This window comes from Molothrus ater, chromosome 1 (assembly GCF_012460135.2).
Source record: "Molothrus ater isolate BHLD 08-10-18 breed brown headed cowbird chromosome 1, BPBGC_Mater_1.1, whole genome shotgun sequence".
Taxonomy (NCBI): Eukaryota; Metazoa; Chordata; class Aves; order Passeriformes; family Icteridae; genus Molothrus; species Molothrus ater.
This window is the reverse complement of record NC_050478.2, coordinates 147,722,490-147,742,564: the sequence shown is the minus strand read 5'-3', so window position 1 is coordinate 147,742,564 and position 20,075 is coordinate 147,722,490. Positions and strand designations below refer to the sequence as shown.

General features: G+C 38.2%; 1 protein-coding gene across 1 annotated transcript in view; it reads left to right on the top strand.

The window, feature by feature from the left end:
• The window catches only part of FAM135B (family with sequence similarity 135 member B), a 201,622-nt gene that overhangs the window by 147,503 nt on the left and 34,044 nt on the right, over positions 1-20,075 (top strand). The window contains exons 8-9 of the mRNA XM_036401048.2: positions 16,876-17,029; positions 19,687-19,736. Of these exons, the coding sequence (XP_036256941.1) occupies positions 16,876-17,029; positions 19,687-19,736 (204 nt within the window). The remainder of the gene's footprint in view (positions 1-16,875; positions 17,030-19,686; positions 19,737-20,075) is intronic.

The window sequence follows — 20,075 nt, the reverse complement described above, 5'->3', positions numbered from 1 at the left end:
GCACAATAGTTCCCACTGACTGATGATGAGAGAGTTCCTGAAGGGAGACCAAATCATCTCTCACAGCTTCTGAGCTGCTGGCCTTTCCAGGGTGAGCAGAGATGCCAACACAGCACAGGGGACATCCATCAAAGCCAACCCTTTGCTATTGGCAAGTGTCCCAGAGAGCAGCTCAGGGACTGGGGAATAAGAAAAGAGAATCCCTCTTTTTCCAACCACTTTGGCTTGTTTTGTGGAAAGAAATCTTCAAGTGACAGCAAAAGCCTACACCTCTGTTCATAGCTATCATGTCAGTCATAGTGACCCAAGAAACAGCTCCACAGCTGATAAGAATTATCAGTTTTGATGCAGTGCTAGGCAGGAACACTTAGAAGTGCAGTGCCTGGAACACCATTCAAACAGTCTAATGTTTTCTCCAAGAATCAGAGAAAATTTGGCAGTGTGATAATCAGATAGGAATGGGCTAAGAGAAAGAGATGGGTCAGCATATTATGATTCTCTAAAGCACTGCCAGACAGAGGTGAATAGCATGAGACAAAAGCTTAGCCAACAGAGCTTTTTTCTTTTTTGTAGCTTTATGGCAAAATAAGAATAATTTTAGAATCTCTTCAGGACAAGAGTAACTTCTTCTGAAAATGACTTAATCACATATCCAGAATCTGTACTCAAATGTTGGAATGAGTGTCAAAAAGAAAATAAATTTGTATCAAAATTGGTTAATTCTTCAAGGAAGCTCTTTGCAACACCAGGAAAAGCATGTGAATATTCATGCAGTTACACACGTGAGTACTTGGGTGAGAATATGGGTCTAAAGACTTATTTAGGGTAAGCCAGACACAGTCAGAGGAAAATGAGCTTACACTACCTATTTGACTGGCATAAACCTTGAGAAATCAAGGTTCCAGTCAGCCCAGTTTTACCATAGTATTTACCTCTGCTGTTCCCAGCTTCACCGTATGGTTTTTGAACAGGGTCTGATGGATTGTTAATATCTGGGCACTCAGTCCCTGCATGATCCCAGATTGGCTGGGTGTGTTGAAGGAGCTGCAGTATTGTTCATCTGCTGCCTCTGGTTCCTAGCAGATCAGATAAGGCCAAGACAGATAAGCCTTTACTCATCCCTTTCTTCCTTGTCTTCTTCATAGACTCAGAGAATGGTTTGGGTTGGAAGAACCTTTAAACATCATCTAGTCCAAACCCCCTGCAATGAGCAGGGTCATCATCAAATAGAACAGGTTGCTCAGAGCCCTCAAACCTGGCCTTGAATGTTTCCAGGGATGGGATGTTGCCCTGTTCTTCTAAGTTCTTCTAAGCCTTCTAATGTTTACATTTTTGTAATGGAGTTTCTTACGCGCATTTATGTAAATAATCATTGTTTTTGTATTCTTTTCTGGAGAAAAAGAAAATTAATAAACTATTAGTTTGACCAGTGTCATTGGAGAGGTGGCAATTTCATCCTCCAATCCAGAGTCACTTTTCAAAATATATATATATATCAAAGTCAAGAATAAACTTCCCTTCTTTCTTACCTTAGAAGTTCCAGCGATTGTGTCATTTTATTTTGTGTCCTATTGCAGCAATCGGACATTTACCAGGTCTCTGGGCAATCTGGCCCATTGTCTCAGCAACCTCATCACAAAATATGTAGTTTAAATCTACCCTCTTTTAGTTTTAAACCATTACCCCTTGTCCTATGTCAACCTGCCCTGCTATAAAGCCTGTCCCCATATTTCTTATAAGTTGCTCTCAAGTGTTGAAAGGCTGCTACAAGGTCTCCCACGGTATTCCCAAATTCTTTCTGTGGGTAGGATAAAACCACAAAGTCAGTTGAAGGCATCATATATCTACTGTTTGATGACCCAAGGCAAAAGCCATTGCCATCTCACAGGTTTTTGTTAGGCCTGGATGCAATCTGCAATGTCTCTGCTGGAATTAGCTCCTCCTGGCATTGGCAGACAGAGCTGGCTGATGAGAAGCCGGGGTGAAAGGCTGAGCAAGACAGCAGGACACCCCCAAGGCAGTGTTCAGTAATGTTCATGTGGGTGGTAAAGCTCTGGTTCTGCTCTACACATTGTGTTTCTTTTGTAAACAAATACAGTTCAACTCTCCAGAGCTGCCAATCAGTCTTTTTCTCCACTACTGGAGTCATTAGAAGTGTTTTATTTAACGCCATAAAATTATGGCCTACAGAATAAATGGTAAGCTACTCATAGCTCATGAAATTTGATTGTCTTTGAGTGTAAATTACTTGAGGGCTGGGATATGTACTATGCATAATACAGGAGGTATCTATGGGGCTATGAAAATGAACCTATGAAGATGTAATATTTATGCAAATTTATACAGTTCCAGCTATTCAAAAGTTCTCTATTTTGTTGCAGTAAATTATAACATATCAACGTAATTGCCTTAAAGTAACATACCCAGGAAATATTCTGATTAGCCATTATTTCTGTTTCAGTGTTAGAACAGAAATTGTAGATTTCTGCAGTGATAAAAAGAACTGTATATTATTTTATCATTGGCTTTTCCATTTGATGTATGTTTGCATGCATGTGAAAGACCTATAAATGATTCATTGCCTGAGAGTGTCATAAGTGAAGACTTCAGGAATGTGGCATAATCACAGGATTAGACATTGAGCTGTCTCCTGGCAGCAAAAGGCATAGAAACCACATCCCCCACATCAAAGAAACCAGACCAAAATTACAGCACCTGGGCCAAGGAGGAGCAATTTTTGTGCAGAGCTATTTTTTTGCAAGAAGGAAAGTGCTTTAATCTGGGCTGTAAATGATTTTTTCTGAGTGTGATTTGAAATTAAATAATAAGTTAATACTAATAAAATAAAATAATACTCATTAAAAAACAGGTTTTGAAACATTTCTAAAATAAAAATCTAATGGATCTCATTGGGTCACTTTGACAACTTCAATTACCTGAGTGGTGGGACTGAGTCTCAGATTTATCTTCAGCAAAATAAGTAGGGAAGTAATGAAAATTTATTTGACTTGGTTTTGCAACAGACCTTGAACTATGTTCTCACAACAGATCTGTTGATTATTTTTCACAATACATTAATGGACAAAATCCAGGTAACCTGAAGAAAGGAACATTTAGACCCAATAAAAGGATTCTTTTTCTCCCCATTTCTGTAGCACATGAGAGAGCTGGTGTAACACATTGCCAGAAGGTGCTTCTGTGAACTTTGTAGGATTTGTCACAATTGTGCAAAATGACAGCACTGACACAGCCCTTGTTCTGAAGGGATGGGAACTGTGAGGGCTGTGATATAAACCAATATTTGGGTAATTTGAAGAAGACTTTTGCTGGAAGGAATTCAATTTCTGAAGCTGTCAGGGCTTAGGCTTTTATTTTGTTCTCTTTGTTTACCTCTGTCTCCTCCATGAGCATCAAATTCTTGACTGTGATTGCTTGCAAAACACAAGACTTGTTGGATTTCTCTTCTGATCTGGTTTGACAAAGACTATAGAAGTCAAAATCTTTTACTCACCTCTTTGGGGAAAAATAGAAGTCAATCATGAATCAAGTACAACGTCTGGGATATGCAGGAGCATTTGTAAATAATAATAAAAAATAACAGTCCTGTCAATAGAGACATGATTTCTTTCCACTTGCATATGAATCATAGGAACCTACTTGGTAACACTTGTGGCTGAAGGAAACAATAAAACAAAAAATCTGCCTTGGTAACAAAATGTCAAACTGCTTAAAAATGAATTCATAAAGGTTGAAGTAATTTTTCACTGTCAAAAGACAGTTAAATCTTTCCTCTTTAGCTATTGTTTGACATTGTTGCTAATGTTTAAATTTGCTAAGATGAGGAAAAGATCAGAAATAGTGTTGTGATTGTTTCATTTTTTTATCTCCATTTGTGAACACAAAGGTAATTAACCAGCGTGCAGCAACTGCTCTGATTATAGACATTTCAACAGTGAATTCTGGGCAAAGCTCTCAATAAATAGATTTGGGTGGGCATGGTTGGCACTGTATCTCTTCCCTCCTATGAGAGTCAGTGTGATCAAGAACCAAAATAACCTACTAGAAACTTATTTTCAGATCGTACCTATAATTTCAGAAGTCAAGCCAGTGGTAGCAAAATGACTGGGTTCAGTGATCTTGGCCACCTGCTGTGGTAGCCTGGAAAGCAAATGGTGCAATTCATAAACTCCTGCTAAAAGGCACTCATGTCTATACTCTTGTTATTAAAATAATTCACAATTCTTCTTATGGCATCATGCTGTGTTGTAAGACAGTAGATATAAGTTCCCCACAACTAATTCCAGTGAGTGTTGATAAAAGCAATGGCTCAAAGCAATGTTGGATTGATTTGGAATATAGTCAAATAGACTTTTAAATTTTTTTTTTTATATACATGGTCTCTTTGAATTTTAGGTTTTCCAAGAAAAGGAAGTATGACCTGTTTCTTACTGTATTTACATGATATTTGAATAGTGGTCCTCAGATTTTGCTTGTGGCAGCATCTAGCTCATAAATGTCTTTTCTACAAAATGTGAACAGGAAATGAGGAAATTCATCACCTCATTTAAGCGAGATTTAATTTTTATCATCTCTTTAGTATCCTTCCTGCATTTTTGTTGTGCCTGGTTCTTTATGTATTCCTTTCTTTGGACAGGAGGATCCCTGTCTTTGCCTTTGAGTCTTTCCTTCTGCACAAATGGTGCTCCAGTGTTTGAAGTAAGCAATTCTTCCTCCATACACAGACATATTTGTAGCTGAGAATAGCTTTAAGAGAGTAGCAGGATGTGAAGTTTTTGGGACTTTTGGCTTGAAATGGCAGCTTTGTGTGCTTCATGTGCTCAAGGTCTTCATGCAATTCAAGCACAGCTTGTGGGGGAATTTCAAGTAGCCCCAAATAAGTTTTCATTGGCATGACCTTCTGCATAAACAGAGCAAGAGAGGTTGCAATAGGGATATTTCATTAATGAGACTGTTCAGTGCATCCTGTGCTTAGGGACAGGATCTCAGGACAACCCTAACCAGTCTGATTTCATTATAGTTATGTTCCTTAAAAATAGAACTCATCAAATATTTGATCACTTTGATATTTAATTTTGAGACAGTTCCTGTCAACATTTTGGAAAGGTAAAAAAGGATCCAAATTTCAGAAAGCCCAAATAGAACATCAGTGGATAAGTGCAGTGAGACTTGGGTTATTTCTAGAATCTGCCTGATATGCAGACAATGCAATGTCAGCATTGGTTCTCCTCCTGTACATTGTAGCCCACTGACATGACATTTTCCTAGCAGGAAGGAAACCCAGACTCTGTGGTCAGAGACAGAGTGGTGTGACTGCTGAGTTGAGTCCACCAGCTCTGTGGGAAGCTGTGAAATAGGCATATACTAGAATGGGTTGGAATATGTCCATATGAACATCCTCTCTGCATCCTAATGTTTACTGCTCCCCACATTAAATAATTGCTATGGTGTCCTGTGCTAAGTTACATGACTCAGCATGTGTCAATTTATCTAAATTCACTGTGAACAGGTGAGTTTAAGGTATGATTTAATTTGTATTTGTAGCTCATTATAAAATTGTAAAATATTTGTTGTGGTGCTTAAGTGGCAGCTCTTGAAATGTGAAGTCACAAGGACTAGACAGCTTGCAATCACTAAGGAAAATGTCTTTGGAAAAAAAAAGAAAAAACCAAAAGAAGGGTGTTTCATTTCACTTTGAAGAAGGAAATACTTCTTTCTAAGTTGACTTAACACGTTTCTTTTTTTCCTGTTTGGGCAGTGAACTGTAAAATCAATTATTCCTGTAGCTCTTGTCCTACGTGAACAGAGATCCAAGCCTGAAGTCACTTTCTCTCTGGCAGTGACTGTCAGCACATAATAAAACCTGGCATTTCTAAATAGGAAGCTGCAGTCCTCATTGTTGCTTTTATTACATAAAAAGCATGTCAGAGTGACCATTTGCTTCGTGTCTGTGCTTCAGAAGGCAACACAGAGCCAAGTAGTTTGGTACATGCAGTTTGATAGAAGTTCACTGCGTTTAATAGCAAATTCTGCCAAACACCGTGAGAGAAAATTCACCTGCAAGAGAACTGAGTTTAATTTGTTTGTTAGGTCCACACTGGCCCACATGCATTGGCAAAGTCTTCAGCCAGCTCTTGTATCAGCTGTGGCCATTCTCTCCTGTAAGGACAAGATGAGACCTTCCCCTCCCCGCACGCCTCTTCACTTCCATCTCAGGTCCCTTCAGCTACTAATTTTTCTTAAGATGATTTCCAAGCTCACACTAGACCCAAAAATACATTCTCTGGGGCTGATTGTCAGCTTCTTGGAGTCAGCAATTACTGCTGAGTGAAGAACCTAAATCATGATGTCTAAAACATTTCTCCTCTCTGAGGGAAGAAAATACTTATTCTAATTCAGAATACTCCATATTTTTTCCTCTGTTCAAAATTATATTAATTAAATTGTTGGGTTTTTTTTTTTAATAAGCACTGGGGTGGAACTTCTCTGCACAACTCTGAATTGTCTGCCTCTGAGCTTCTAGTTTAATTTTCTTCATATGCAGTCATTTCCTTTCATACACAGCCCTTTCCTTTCATACACAGTGGAAAACAAGGAACATTTCTAGGAAATTGTGCATTATAAAAAAGTTGAAGAGGGACTTTTTGCAAGGGTGTGAAGTGATAGGACAAGGGAGGTTTTGAGGTTAGATCTGGGTAGATTTGGGTAGATTTTGGTAGTGGATTTTAACGGTATATTTATGTTGGATAATTGGAAGAAATTCATTCCTGTGAGAATTGTGAGGCACTGGAAGAGGTTGCTGGGAGAAGCTCTGGATGTCTCAGTCCTGGAAGTGTTCAAGGCCAGGCTGATTGAGGCTCTGAGCAGTCTGGGATCATGGAAGGTGTCCCTACCCATAGCAGGGGTTTGGAATTGGGTGACTTTAAGGTCCCTTCTAACCCAAACCATTCTCGGATTCTGTAACAACAACATTTGAAGTGGAGGGGATGAGCTGTGCTCCAAAAATGCCTGTTTCTCTCTCTCTGTGATGGGGAGTCCAGCATGATGAGCTGAGCTGGACATGTTTATGGTCTAAATATAAGAGTTTTGCTAGATACTAATGTCACCACTCCTATGCAAGCAAGCTGTGATATGCATTAGAGCTTTGGTCATTAACCCCTATGTAATGTAAACGTTGGTAAATAAAGCCTGTAATAATCTATAAAATCCTGGGGAAAATAATTTATTTAATTATTTAGCTCTTTATTCATATACTTAATATCAGGCAGTATATAGCATTGATAAAGAGAAATACCCTGTCAGCTGCTAACCTGTATAATTACACAGCATAAAGCCATCTCCACACCAGCCAGAGCCACAGCTGAGCACATCCTTCCCTGTTGCCAGGCATGCAAGTTGAATCAAAACATTTCTGACATTTTCTGATGTCCTGAATGCCAATTGTAATGGCACAATTGTGTTAATATCACTGAACAGGATCTCCTTTTCCATGTGTGTGTGTTTGTACCCACAGGTGGGAGGGACAAAGATGTTAACAAGTGTTCTTTAAAAGAAATTACTGTTTTGTGCTGCTGCCTGCAGAGATGAGTAATAACAAGGCAGCTCTTCAGCTAAGGGGTCCTTGTTTGATCACAGAAAAAGGGTTGGATTTGCTTTCCTTATCTGTGAGTAGGCAGCATGGACTCTCTTTAATCAGAAAGGACAATGTATTAAGGTCCTTTTTGATATCTCCACTGTGTTATTTTTGGTTAGGAGATCAGAATTTGCACCATAAGTATGTATGTATTAATAAATATTTACTTCAACATTACATATAAAGACCAGTTTTAGATAGCTAAATAGATAGAAAGATATTTATATAAATCTTTGTATCTAATCTGTCCCCCTTTTTTCATAAACAGTTATTTTTTAATATTTGGGTTTTTTTTCCCATAAAATTGTAATTATTCAGTGTTGCTCTATCATCTCTTAGCCAAAGAATATCACAGTGTGCTTTGTGAATGTTCCCCACAAGACTCTAAGTAATAACAATGTGAAGATATGAACTAACGTGTCATTTTCAGACACAGATATAACAGAGGGAAATAAAAACACACCCAAGGAGTTGTGGTGGATAGGGTAATGTGGGAAATAGTAAAGGTAAGAAGATTTTTAGAAAGCTGAAAAAGCAGGCCTTGGAAAGAATATAGAACTAGCTGCAGCTGCAAAGTCTGAAAGTATAAAAAGTTACAATGGTATAGCAAGCAAGGACATTAAACAATAGCTTGAGTTTTAGGCTTGGCTAAGATAGACCTTAAGACCACAGGAAAATATGCTTACTAAGATAGTAGAAGGTTTTAAGCTTAATAATGGTGTATTGTGTATTGTTAATAGAAGGCAGACAAGCAAGCATTGTGTGAGGCAGGTGTATGTGTACTTTTAGTGATTGCCTAGAACAATTGTCTGTAAGCTTTATCAATATGCTATTGGCTAGAAAGTTTATAAAATGTTCTGTAAGAAAGAAATCTTTGGCTGCTGCCTGTACGTGAGCTTTGCCATCTTTCCATTGTCTCAACCATGGGATGAGGCTGATGCTGCAATAAAAGCTCAAGGAATGTACCCCAGCAGACCCAACCTGTTCATGAAAACAGCTCCCTAACACAGGGTGACATCAGGCTGGTAATGTAAATAGGGAGATTCTTCAGGGCTCCATCCTTTCCCCAATGCTCCTCAACATCATTAACATCTTGGATGCAGAACTTGAAGAAATACTAAGTAAATTTTTTTATGACACTAAACTGGGAGGAGCTGTTGAGTCCTTTGAGGGCAGGGACGCTCTGCAGAGAGATCTCAACAAATCAGAGAAATGGGAAATCACCAACAGTATGGAGATTAATGTGGGCAAGTGTTGGATCCTGCATGTGGGATGGGGAACCTGGACGTACAGACAGACTGGGGAATGAGGCTGGAAAGCAGCTGTGAGACAGAATCTGGGGGTCCTGGTCAGTGGGAAGTTGGAGTCAGCAGGGCCCTGGCAGGTAGGAAGGTCGACCCTGTCCTGGGGGCATCAGCACAGCATCACCAGCTGGGCAAGGGAAGGGATTGTCCCACTCTGCTGTGCACTGGGACAGCCTCACCTCCAGTGCTGGGGGCAGTTTTTGCTGCCACAACATAAGAAAGATATGAAGGTATTTCAGAGTGTCCAAAGAAAGGTTATGAAAATTATGAAAAGCTATGAAGAGTGAAGGGTCTAGAGAGGAAGACGTATGAGAAGCAGTTGAGGACAAGGAATTGGATTCAATAATCCTAATGGATCTCTTCCAAATCAGGAGATTCTATGATTCTATGATACATGATTCATACTTTTCTTGTGCCAGATGATTCAGTGCTCATCTTAGAAGAAGGATGCCTCAGGTCAGACACTGCTCTGACTTTCATGAGACATTTTTCCCAGTGCTTTATTTACTGCTAAAGCAATGTTTTTGCAGCTTTAATTTTCTCTTTGGTGATGTATAACCCTAGAGATTGGGTGGAGGAAAAGGATTTTCCCCCTTCTTATTTATCATAATCAGAATTGTTCAAGAACTTCTATAGAATACCCTATATGTGCTTTTACATGAAGAGCTATTGTGACTGTAGACACTTCTGATGATATATAGGATGTAACAGCCTCCTGTCACTAAGTTCAGCTTTTAAAGTGAGTGGAAAACAGACTTCAAATAATTGCATAGAAATTAAGAAATCATGAAATGCCCCCTAAAAGAAAAATCTGGGGAAAAACCCACAAGAAACCAAAACATCTGTGCATGAACAAAAGTATTTTGGGAGGTTTTTTTGACCTTTAAATTCTAAAATATATTGCTATATGAAGTTTATCTTGATGAAAAAGAAAATAAAAAAAAAAGCCAGAAGATTTATTTTAGAAGAAAAATATTTTTTTTCTTTCTAAGTGGGTCAATAGAAGACATTTGGAACATTGTCAGTGTTTTTTCTCCTAGAAGAACTTAAAGGGAAATCAGTACAATCTGTGAAACACTTTTGCTTTACTAGAATGATATTTTTAGATGGAATTTTCCTAAAAATACTTTCCTGGCCACTCCTTCTTCCTTGGCCAATTGCAAGTGATAAACCTACAGCCTGCATTTAGAACAGTGACTTAGAGTCACTCACACAAATGAGACAAATTAGAGCTGACCAGGAGAATTCTCCTCTATCTGTTCAGAGAATGCTCTTTTTCTGGCTTGATGGCTCCTCTTTTTTAAGGATCTCAAGTCAAATACTTTCCAGCTGCTAATTTTGTACAAAATTTAAATTATCACTGAACCTGTCACTAAATCTGACTGCAATGTCAAATACTTTTTCTACTGTGTTATTATCCCAGGGGTTTTAACAAAGTGGCTCTAATTTTTAGAGGTAATATAAATGTCAAATTGTATTTATGAAATACCAGCCTACGTTTTCTTACATAACAGATTTAGTGAGAGGCATAACATAAATAGTTCCATATATTGTCAATGCCTTTCTAATTATTGCCCATTATTGAGCTTTGGATTAGTGTAATCAGTGTAACTGAAATAGAATTTAAACATAACATAATGATTTTACTTTTATTTTAGAGCTTTGGATAATGAACCAACATATCAAAGAGAGACTGATAAATCAATACAAAAAAAGCAATTTATTAACTTGAGAGAATATGTGCATCCTAGTCCAATATTTCTATTTATCTTAAATGTTTGTTCCTCAGTTTTACTTTTTTAAATGGAAAATATTAATTTTCTCAGTTTTCCATAGCTGTTCCTCCTGTAAGCATGCTGTCTTCCTGTTGGTGGATATTAGAGGAGAGATTTACAGGAGCTGGTTTATGTGGGTGTCCTGCGACCCTCAAGAATGTTCTGTGTTCACATATCTGCTGCTGTCAGACAAAAAACAGAAATGCATTATTTTTCTGCCAAATAGGACCAAGATTTGGGTCCCATGCCTTTTATATGTAGTCTCTGGTTGCTCTGTTCAATGAAAACATTTGAAATTCCAAAACCAGGCTGAGAGGAAACAGTGTCACCACAGAATGGCATCCACAATCTGGCCTCTGTGGGCTTCCACGTCTTTAAACTATGGGGTTTTTTAGATTTGCCAATAATTTTTCACTGCCTGGCGCAGGGATGTAAAAGATGTTTGTATTGATGAATGAATTAATGAGGGGGAGTTGTTTGTGTTTGGCAGTTTTCCATAGCTGAATGGAGGTGTAAATATACATATACACACATGCAGAATCCTTAGGGGTGGAAAAGACCTTTAGGATTATCAGATGTCATCTCAGCATCACCATCATTTATACCATTAAACCATGTCCTCAAATGCCACATCCAAGGCATTTTTGAACACTTCAAGGGACAATGATTCCACCACTTTCCTGGGCAACATGTCCCTATGCCTGACAACCCTTTTAGTGAAGAAATAATTTTAATATCCAATCTAAACCTCTACAATATCTTTATGTGTATACATATGGGATTTTTTTTCTATCTATACCATTAATATTTATAAAAATATTCTTAGTCAGTCCAAATGCAGAATTTTTCCTTTTTGTTGTTGTTGGTGGTGATGGTTAGTTGTTGTTTTCTTCATGAAATATCATCATGAAAAGTTTTTTATTTTTAATCATCTAGATTCTTTTTTTCTCTTTAAATTGCATGTAATTTCTGTCATAGTAATGGCTCAAAAGACATTCTTTGCCTCTTCCATGAATTCTCTGAGCATTCATTTTAATGCATTTTTCATTAAAACCTCTTTAGGACAAAAGTAGTTTCTGATATGCAACCAGTTTCAGAAAATGGAATAAAAAACTTGTCCTTTTTCCACCACTGCTCAAGCACTTTCACAAATGAGGTGGAAGCATTAAAGTTTTAGCTCAAGTCATAACTATAATTTAATTTCCAAAGACCAAATAACCGGAAATCTCCGATCTTAGAAAACAGCATCCAAAGTAGAGAGTAAAGCCTTGGTCCTTGAGTTTGAAACCAGAATAAAATTTCATATTAGATAATAAAAATGGGCTTGCAGACAAATGGGCAGATGCAGAAACTACATTTATCTTGGGGTGCTGAGGTTTGTCCCTCAGTTTCAAGCAGTTCTGTAAATCTTTGCCAGGAGCAGAAAAGGTAGGGTAGCTTTCTCTGCTACCGGAAAATGGTTGGAGACTGCAAAACTCGTCTATTTAATCTGGAATGGCTTTTTAGCACATTAAAATTCCTGACGAGCAATTTGAATCTGAATTGTGAAATGTGTTGAGTTAGATTAAACATAAAGGGTCTCATTTACCAACTGTTAGTGCTATTGTTGAATGTTGCACGTAGTTAACATAGCTCATGGAATTGCTTTATTACAAAACAAATACAAGCTACTTAATGTACATTACAAAGCATAAAATTGAGTTGGTGCCTTTTGATATTAGATAGGCATAGTGCACAGGTAGTGAATATCTGCAAATTGTGCTCTGCATTTGAATAATGAATTGACATGAACCTTATTTGATGAAGGTGTTTGCTTTTTGCAAGTAATTTTCCTTTCTTTTATTATAAAGGAAAAGTACATTTATAAAGCAATACAGTCTAATTAAAGGAGGAATCTGTTGAGTGATAAGATCATTGCACAGGGAACCTATTCATTTAAAAGACTGATTTACTTAAATGTATTCAACAGGGATATTGCAAAAATGCTTAGTTTGTTTGGGCTTGTTGATATTGAAAGCTATTTTACTTGGCTGGGTAAATCCAGCAGAAGACCAGCTTAGAGGATAGATGGGCAAGGGTCAGTGATTGTCCAGTGTTGGGATCCAGCTTTGCACATCATGATCAAAGTGAACTGAAGCCTTTACATTTCCAAAACCCTAGGCAGTAGTTTTTATCCCACATTTTTCTATGTTTTTCTTTATAAGATCATCTAGTGTGAGGTGTCCCTACCCTTGGCTGGGGGTTTGGAACTAAATGATCATTAAGGTCCCTACCAATCCAAACCATTCTATGACTCTATGATTGATGATGATCACAGTAAAAAGAGAAATGGAGAAATTAGGCATATATGCTTAGGGTTCTTCATGAGAAAAGATCTTCAGAACTCTTTAGCTGGAGAAACTTCATGACCTTTGAAGAAGTTGCAGGAAACTCAGGAGGACTACAAGGGTGTTGTAAGGTTATGCAAGGAGAAAACTAGAATAGCCAAAACTCAGCCAGAACTTAATTTGGCTGCTGCTTAAAAAATACAAAATATTTGTATAAATACATTTGGAACAAAAGGGGGGCTAAAGAATTTTTGATCTATTTTGCCCTAATGATGTTGGCACAATGGAAAAAATTGTTTTGTGTCAGTACTATTGGCTTCTGTGTTGTCATCCATCTTTGTTATCATAGTACTTTTACCTTAAGTCTTGAATTGAAATTTTTCAGGAATTCATTTTCTCCCAAAATTTTCAGAAATGGAAAAGAGCAAAAGCAAGAGATGCAGTCTACCACTACAGACAGAGAGGGCCTTGGAAAAGGAAATCAGTGCAGATGCATTTTATATGCATCAGCATAGAAGAATCTGTCTACCTACAAATAAATGAGATTAAAATAACAGTAGGCCAAAGGAATTAGTTCAAAGGGTCACGAGAATCTTTACAAAGGAAACCAACATGTACTTTTACAATGGATATTACAAGCCCAGAGCAGCCGTCAGGCTTTGTTCAAGGTGGGATTTTCAGCTTCAGTATTATTTTTTTAGTTTCATGAGAAATTTGCCTTAACTAGAAGTAAACCAGTATTTGTCATCCTGAGTCAAGAAAGCTGGAAAGCTGAGCACTTTGTAGCTGTTTAATGGGTCATAGCCACTGTTTTTCCTGAGAGCCGGTTTTTTCCCCTTAGAACAGCACATGACATATTTGTCACCAAACTCGATTTCTTAGTGCTGTAGTCTGAATCTATGTTTCAAGCTATTGGCAAGGAAATAGGGAATCACCTGAATAAATGCACAGAAGAGACAATTAAAACAGCAAATGTGAAAGGTCTGCAATCTTTAGACCATCCCAAAAGAAGACATTTCTTGACATTTTTCAGCTTACAGAACAGTGATGGATAAGCTGATTTAGCTGCAGCAGTTTATAATGGCATCATCTGATAGATGCCTGCCCTCTGGGGTCTCTGCAGATGAAGATGCACAGACCTTAGTTCACATTTGTTTAAACTGTCCCTGAGGTGGGTTTAATAATCTCTGTAATGTCCTGCTCTGTATCCTGTACATGTGTGACAACTTTGAGAAGAAGCAGAAGCAATCCTGTGAGAGCAGTAATATCTTTAAGTCACTGAAGAACCAGAAATTTGGAGCTTGTCACCTTTTTTTCTGTCATGCTCACTTTCCACCTCGACAAAAAGATTTTTCAAATTAGGATGGATGTTCCCATTAAACAACAGGGTTTCAAAGCCAGTTGCCATTTAATAGAATTTAATCAAAATGCTTAATGATATGTCCTCTTACTCATGCACAGCCCAGCCTGGTCTGTGCAGAGCAGTTCCTCTCATGCAATGGCATTCTCAAAGCACAGCAGCTTTGTTTGGCACAGATACCCTTCCCAGGGAGCTGGGGCAGGAGGAGAAAAGAGAGCTTGGAGCAATCCTTTCCAAATCTTCCTTCCTTCCAGTAGAAAGAGCAAATCTTCCTGCTATAAGATGTGGATAGTATATCTGTGTGAATTCTGTAAGATGTGGATGGTATATCTGTGTGAATAAAGAGCAATAGCTCTCTATTCACACAGGTATACCATCCACATCTTACAGTAATTTGAGAAAATTTACATTGCAATGGAGAGAAATGCTGGAGAAAATTTTACTTGCCTGTTGTTGTTGTACTCAGTGCTCCTAATTCTGTGCCTTTTAGAACATGTGGTCAATTGTCCAGTGTAAATCAGCTGAGGACAAATTTGAAAAAGCACCGTAAGATAGGAAGACAAATGCTAAATAATTCAAAACTGGACTAATTGAGTAATATTTTAAACATTAATTCATGCATGTTTTAAGCCCACCTGCATGTGCATTTTTCTATTACTTTTTATATTTAGACTATAATCTATGCCAAGGAATGGCTGAAAATAGACCTATTAAAGTGTAGTCATGCACAACACTATGTCACAGCATTCACATAAACTATGAAATTAACTCACTTTCTTCCTTCTTCTCAGCAGTGTAGCATTTAAATGCCAGGCTAATTTTTGCCTAAAAAAAATCAGCAGTGGATAATGAAGGAGGGCATATTTTCACGACATTGTGCCATTGTACACCAATCAACTTCCAATTTCCTATTGTTTTGAGCAGCATTTCTTTATGCTCCCTTTTTTGTTTTGGCCATGGTGAGAGTAAAAAATATCCGTGCTGAGGCTGGAGATTTTGAAACCTTTGAAGAACAGCCAACTCTGTCAATTATCATCAACTGTTTCTCTGCAGGTCTAGAGAGCAGTTCTCTTTGTGCCTACCACAGAATTCTAGTTAACTCCTTGAAGATTGGCATGAGAAACTGCAGGAAGCATCCTGGCTCAGGCCAAGATCTGTGAAATACAGGTTTTAGGGAAGTCAAAGGGAGAAAAACACAGGAGATGTGCTGGCATGGGGTTCTTCTGTGTTGCTCCTGGACATGTGCAGATTTTGGGACTGTCCAAAGGCAATCAACACCTGGCTGGCCTGTAGGAATTTTATTCTTGCCCTAGCAGTGATAAGTAGTGGACTAAGTTGCAAATTGCCTCTGTTTCCCAAATCCAGGGATTAATAAATAGTTTTGCTTTAAACCTAAGCAGTTCAAATTTTAAATATCAGTAATTTCTAAAAGCATCTTTTGACAGAAGTGAAAACTTCTGATTTATGGTGCCTTAATGAAAACTCAGCTTACATTCTAAGTCTAAAAATGTTGTTTGGTAAATATTTGTGGTGAACATGCAGTGATCTGTCCTGTTCCATTCTCCCACAAGAGCTACACTAACACAGACATTGATCCTGGATGCAGAGTGGCCCATATTTGTTGATGAGATAGCAATGCCACCTGCAATTGTTCACTAATACAGATTACAAGGCACACCATGATACCATCAAGCTGTAACCTTTGCAGGAGCCCATAAGGAGGGAAAAGGAAAGTGAATGTAGACGTCTTTATAGTTCTTTCCACCCCTCCTCCTCCAGCAGAGAGGGTGTATTTCACACAGGACTCTCTGTTTTTTGGGGAAAGACATTGGCTCCACAGTGGGACACATGGGAGGACAGAGGTTGGTTTCTCTGTTACATTGTTTGGTCTGAGGATCTTCTCATGTGACAGCCTTGCTGAGACCTGATAGTTTTGTTACGGTTTGGGGCAAAATGAAGATGTAGAATGAGACACTATTGGATTACATCTCTAGCTAGTTGGATGACTGGGAGGTTGGGATGGTTAAAATCTCTTTTTGGTGCATCTGCTTGATTATAATTGAAGAATCATGAAGTGGCTTGGGTTGGAAGGGACCCAAAACACCATCTAGTTCAAATCCCCTGCCATAGGCAGAGACACCTTCCACTAGACCAGGTTACTCCAAATCCCATCCAGCCTGGCACTGAACAGACCCAGGGATGGAGGAGCCGCAGTTTCTCTGGAAAACCTGTGCCAGGGCCTCACCACCCTCACAGTAAACAATTTTGTTCCTAATCTCCTGTCTAAACCTACACTATTTTAGTTTAAAGCCATTATTCCTTGTCCTATCACTATATACCTTTGTAAAAAGACATGAATGACTCTCCCCAACTGGGTTTTTGTGGAAACCTGTCACAGAAATGGAGACCATGAATTTTAATTTCTCTACTTTATTTTCTTGATACTTTTGCTGTACAGGGCAGCTTTTATGTCCCATCTGAAAATTGTATGCAGCATGCATACAAGTGGCATAAGGATCTCTGCCTTCTGCTCCTGAATGCTCAAAGGGGTCTTCACTCATACTACACCCTCATAATGAATGAGATTCCTGATTTACCACAGCTGAAGTTGGGTAAGTGAAAATTCATTTAAAATCACTGAATATTTTACAGTGCTGCAATTTTAAGCACACATATTTTAGTATCAAAATTCTTGGTCTGTTCAGAGACTTTAAGAGATTTTCATCTATGTTTTCTGATTAGTGTTTATTTTTGCTGTTAAAGATGACTGACTCCTCAAATGATGTATATCCTTTCATAGGATGTGGCTTGATGTGTAGATGAATAAAATATTTTGATACAGTTCAGAATATTTGCCTTTTGGTGATTTTTGGCCTCAGCTGTATTTTTAAAAGGGTAACTTCTAGTTCTGCATGGCCATGAAAACTTGGGTAGACTCTTAACATATTTTTTTTCTCTTGAGCAAACATTTTTTTATAGTTGAAAAGAAAAACCTGAAAGGTGATACAAGTGGGTTTAAATTATACTCCCTTCTTTGTAACTCACAATATATTTCTCCACTGTCAATTATGATTTGCTTTTCAAAATTATTCTGATTTTCTTCTTAATTCAATTGTTTAATAGATTTTCTGTTTTTTTGGCAGAAGGGTTTTTTGGCTGGTCAGACCTGTTAGATCCGATGTGCAAGGGCTGGCTGGCTGGATTTACAGGACGGAGTTCTGGAATTTGTGTTTAGTCATCTTTGTAATGACAGCATGAGGTTCTATGAAAATGAGACTCAGTCATCTCATTCAAATCCTGCTGTCTCACCTGTTTCTTTGAATTCAAGGAATGTGCCTCATAATTTCACATCTGTGTTTTTTGTATTTCTGTGCTGTGCAGGTTTTGAAGTTATGAGTTTTGTTCTGTTGCAGAGATAATTACATTAGGAGGGTCGATTGCATTGGCCAATGGGTTTTAAAAAGGAGTAAAATCTTCCATTAGAGTCCTTATAAATAAGAACTATCAAACACAATGCATTATACTTCACACACTTGTGGACTTGATAGACCCTATTTTCCACTTCATCTCTTGTCCCTCAACATAGATTTCCCTTCAAGACAGTCTAAAAGTCATAGGTAGGTAACATAGTGTGTTATTCAATCCAACTACAAGACAGAAAAAAAAAAAAACCAGAAAAAAACCACCATTTTAATTTGCAGCTTATGAGCTCTCAGACAGAACACAAGCAACAAAACTGCTTCAAAATGAAACAAAACTGGATCTTGGTTATAGGTATAGATAACAGAGGATTTGTGGTTCACCCAGACAGAGTTAGAGGTTGTGAGGTGGCAGAGCTCTGCATGGATGAGTGACCACAACTCCATGACCACCCCAGAGCACATGCTTATGTTCTAAACACCATTTTCCTGGTTTTGAGATGAATTCTGGTACTGAAGCAGGCAATTCATTTGCAAATGTACTTCTTGTAATGCATGGAAATTTGCAAAATGCAAATACCCTTTTTAGCCTCTTGAGCGGAGTGTTATTTGCATCATTTTATTCACAGGCTGAAAATCTACTAAAGATTTGGTTTTAAGGCTGATCTTCTGACACCTGTTGCAGAAGTCAGTAAAATTATGGGGTGTAAGATTCATGCAGTAAGATGAATATAAATCAAATTTTTATATCTGTCTCCTTACATTCATTGGGGTGAAACACACCCAATTAAAAATATGTCATCTGACACAGGTAGTGCTTTCTAGTTTGGGATGGCACCTTGTATTTGCTATATTTCTCCACTGAGCAGGGGAAGAATGTAAATGGCTCATCCAGCTGTAACATCTATATTGGTCATAATAATCTCATAGGTTTTTACAGAAGGTTAAGATAAATCCAAGAATCTAAATCTCTGCACGTTTTCTTAATTATTTTTCCCCTAGCTTCCTGAGTAGTATATGTAAAAAGAAGTAGGTTGCCTTAGACATTAAAAGTGGGAATGGTTATTTTCCAAATTTTACCAGCTCAGATTGAGTCTTTTCAAGGCACAACTCATCTTGGTCTGTCCTTTCCCATTTATCAGTGCTATCTGAGAAGAGACATTTGGGAATTGAGGAGGGCATTGGTCTGTGAGTTGTTTTGCTTTGTTCCTGCTTTGTTTCTTTACGGACACCATTAGAAAGTTCCACATTGCAAAATGAGGCTGCTGAAGCTGGAGAATTGATTGATGTCCTCCTTTTCCTGATAGATTGTGGTGCATTTAAAGCAGAGTATCCCTGTGCTGGATTCTCTCAGGATTAAATCAAAACACTGCTGCTTGCAGTGGCGAGGTAATTCCAGCTTCACAAGGCAGTGCAGAGATGCCCAATATTTTACTGGTCAGGAATTTGATGTTGATACACAGTCCTCTGTAGCACACCAGGGACAACCATTCCTTGCTCATCATTTGTTCAGACTCTGTATTCAGTTCTACAGTTGGCCATAAATACCAAAGGTGAAAAATAAAACTTCTAGTAAAAGTGAGTCAACAAAGAGTCATATTCTGTTGTCTTTGTCACCAAAAACCTAACATTTCCTACTGGTTTAGTGCTCCAGATTGCACAAGCAGAAGTTGCACCTACAGGAGTACGAAGTGGGTTGTGGAGTGCCTACACCCAAACAGAAACTTCTCTGTCAGGAAGAATACCAAATGTCTGACTTCTCTCATGAATAAACAGCAGAGGATTAATATTTCACATCCACTGTTCTCAAACCTGATGTCTTTCTTTGTGTTTTTGTTTTTTTTTCCCAGAGGAGCTATCTGTGGAAGAGACAGTATCCCAGCTTTGTATGGAGCTGCAGGTATTTCTTTCATCAGAACCTGCCCATAGGTTTTTCAAGTCCATTTTTCAAGTGCACTGAGACAGCCCAGTAGTACATCAGAACAAAAAAAAAGGGAATTTGGTGCCATCAGAAAGTTTGTTTATTGTTACTCTTCCACCAACTACTTCGCATAACTTTGATTAGTTGCTTATAAAGTGTTCCTGTCACTGTTAACAAGCCACCAGCTGGATTATTCTAGCATGCTTCAGTGAGCCTACCCTGAGTATCAGTATGACAAAAAAATTATTTGGGGTAGGTTGCAATTATAGCTTTTCTGCTGACAGGAGAAAAAGTACTTTGGCAGGTTGTTCAACCATA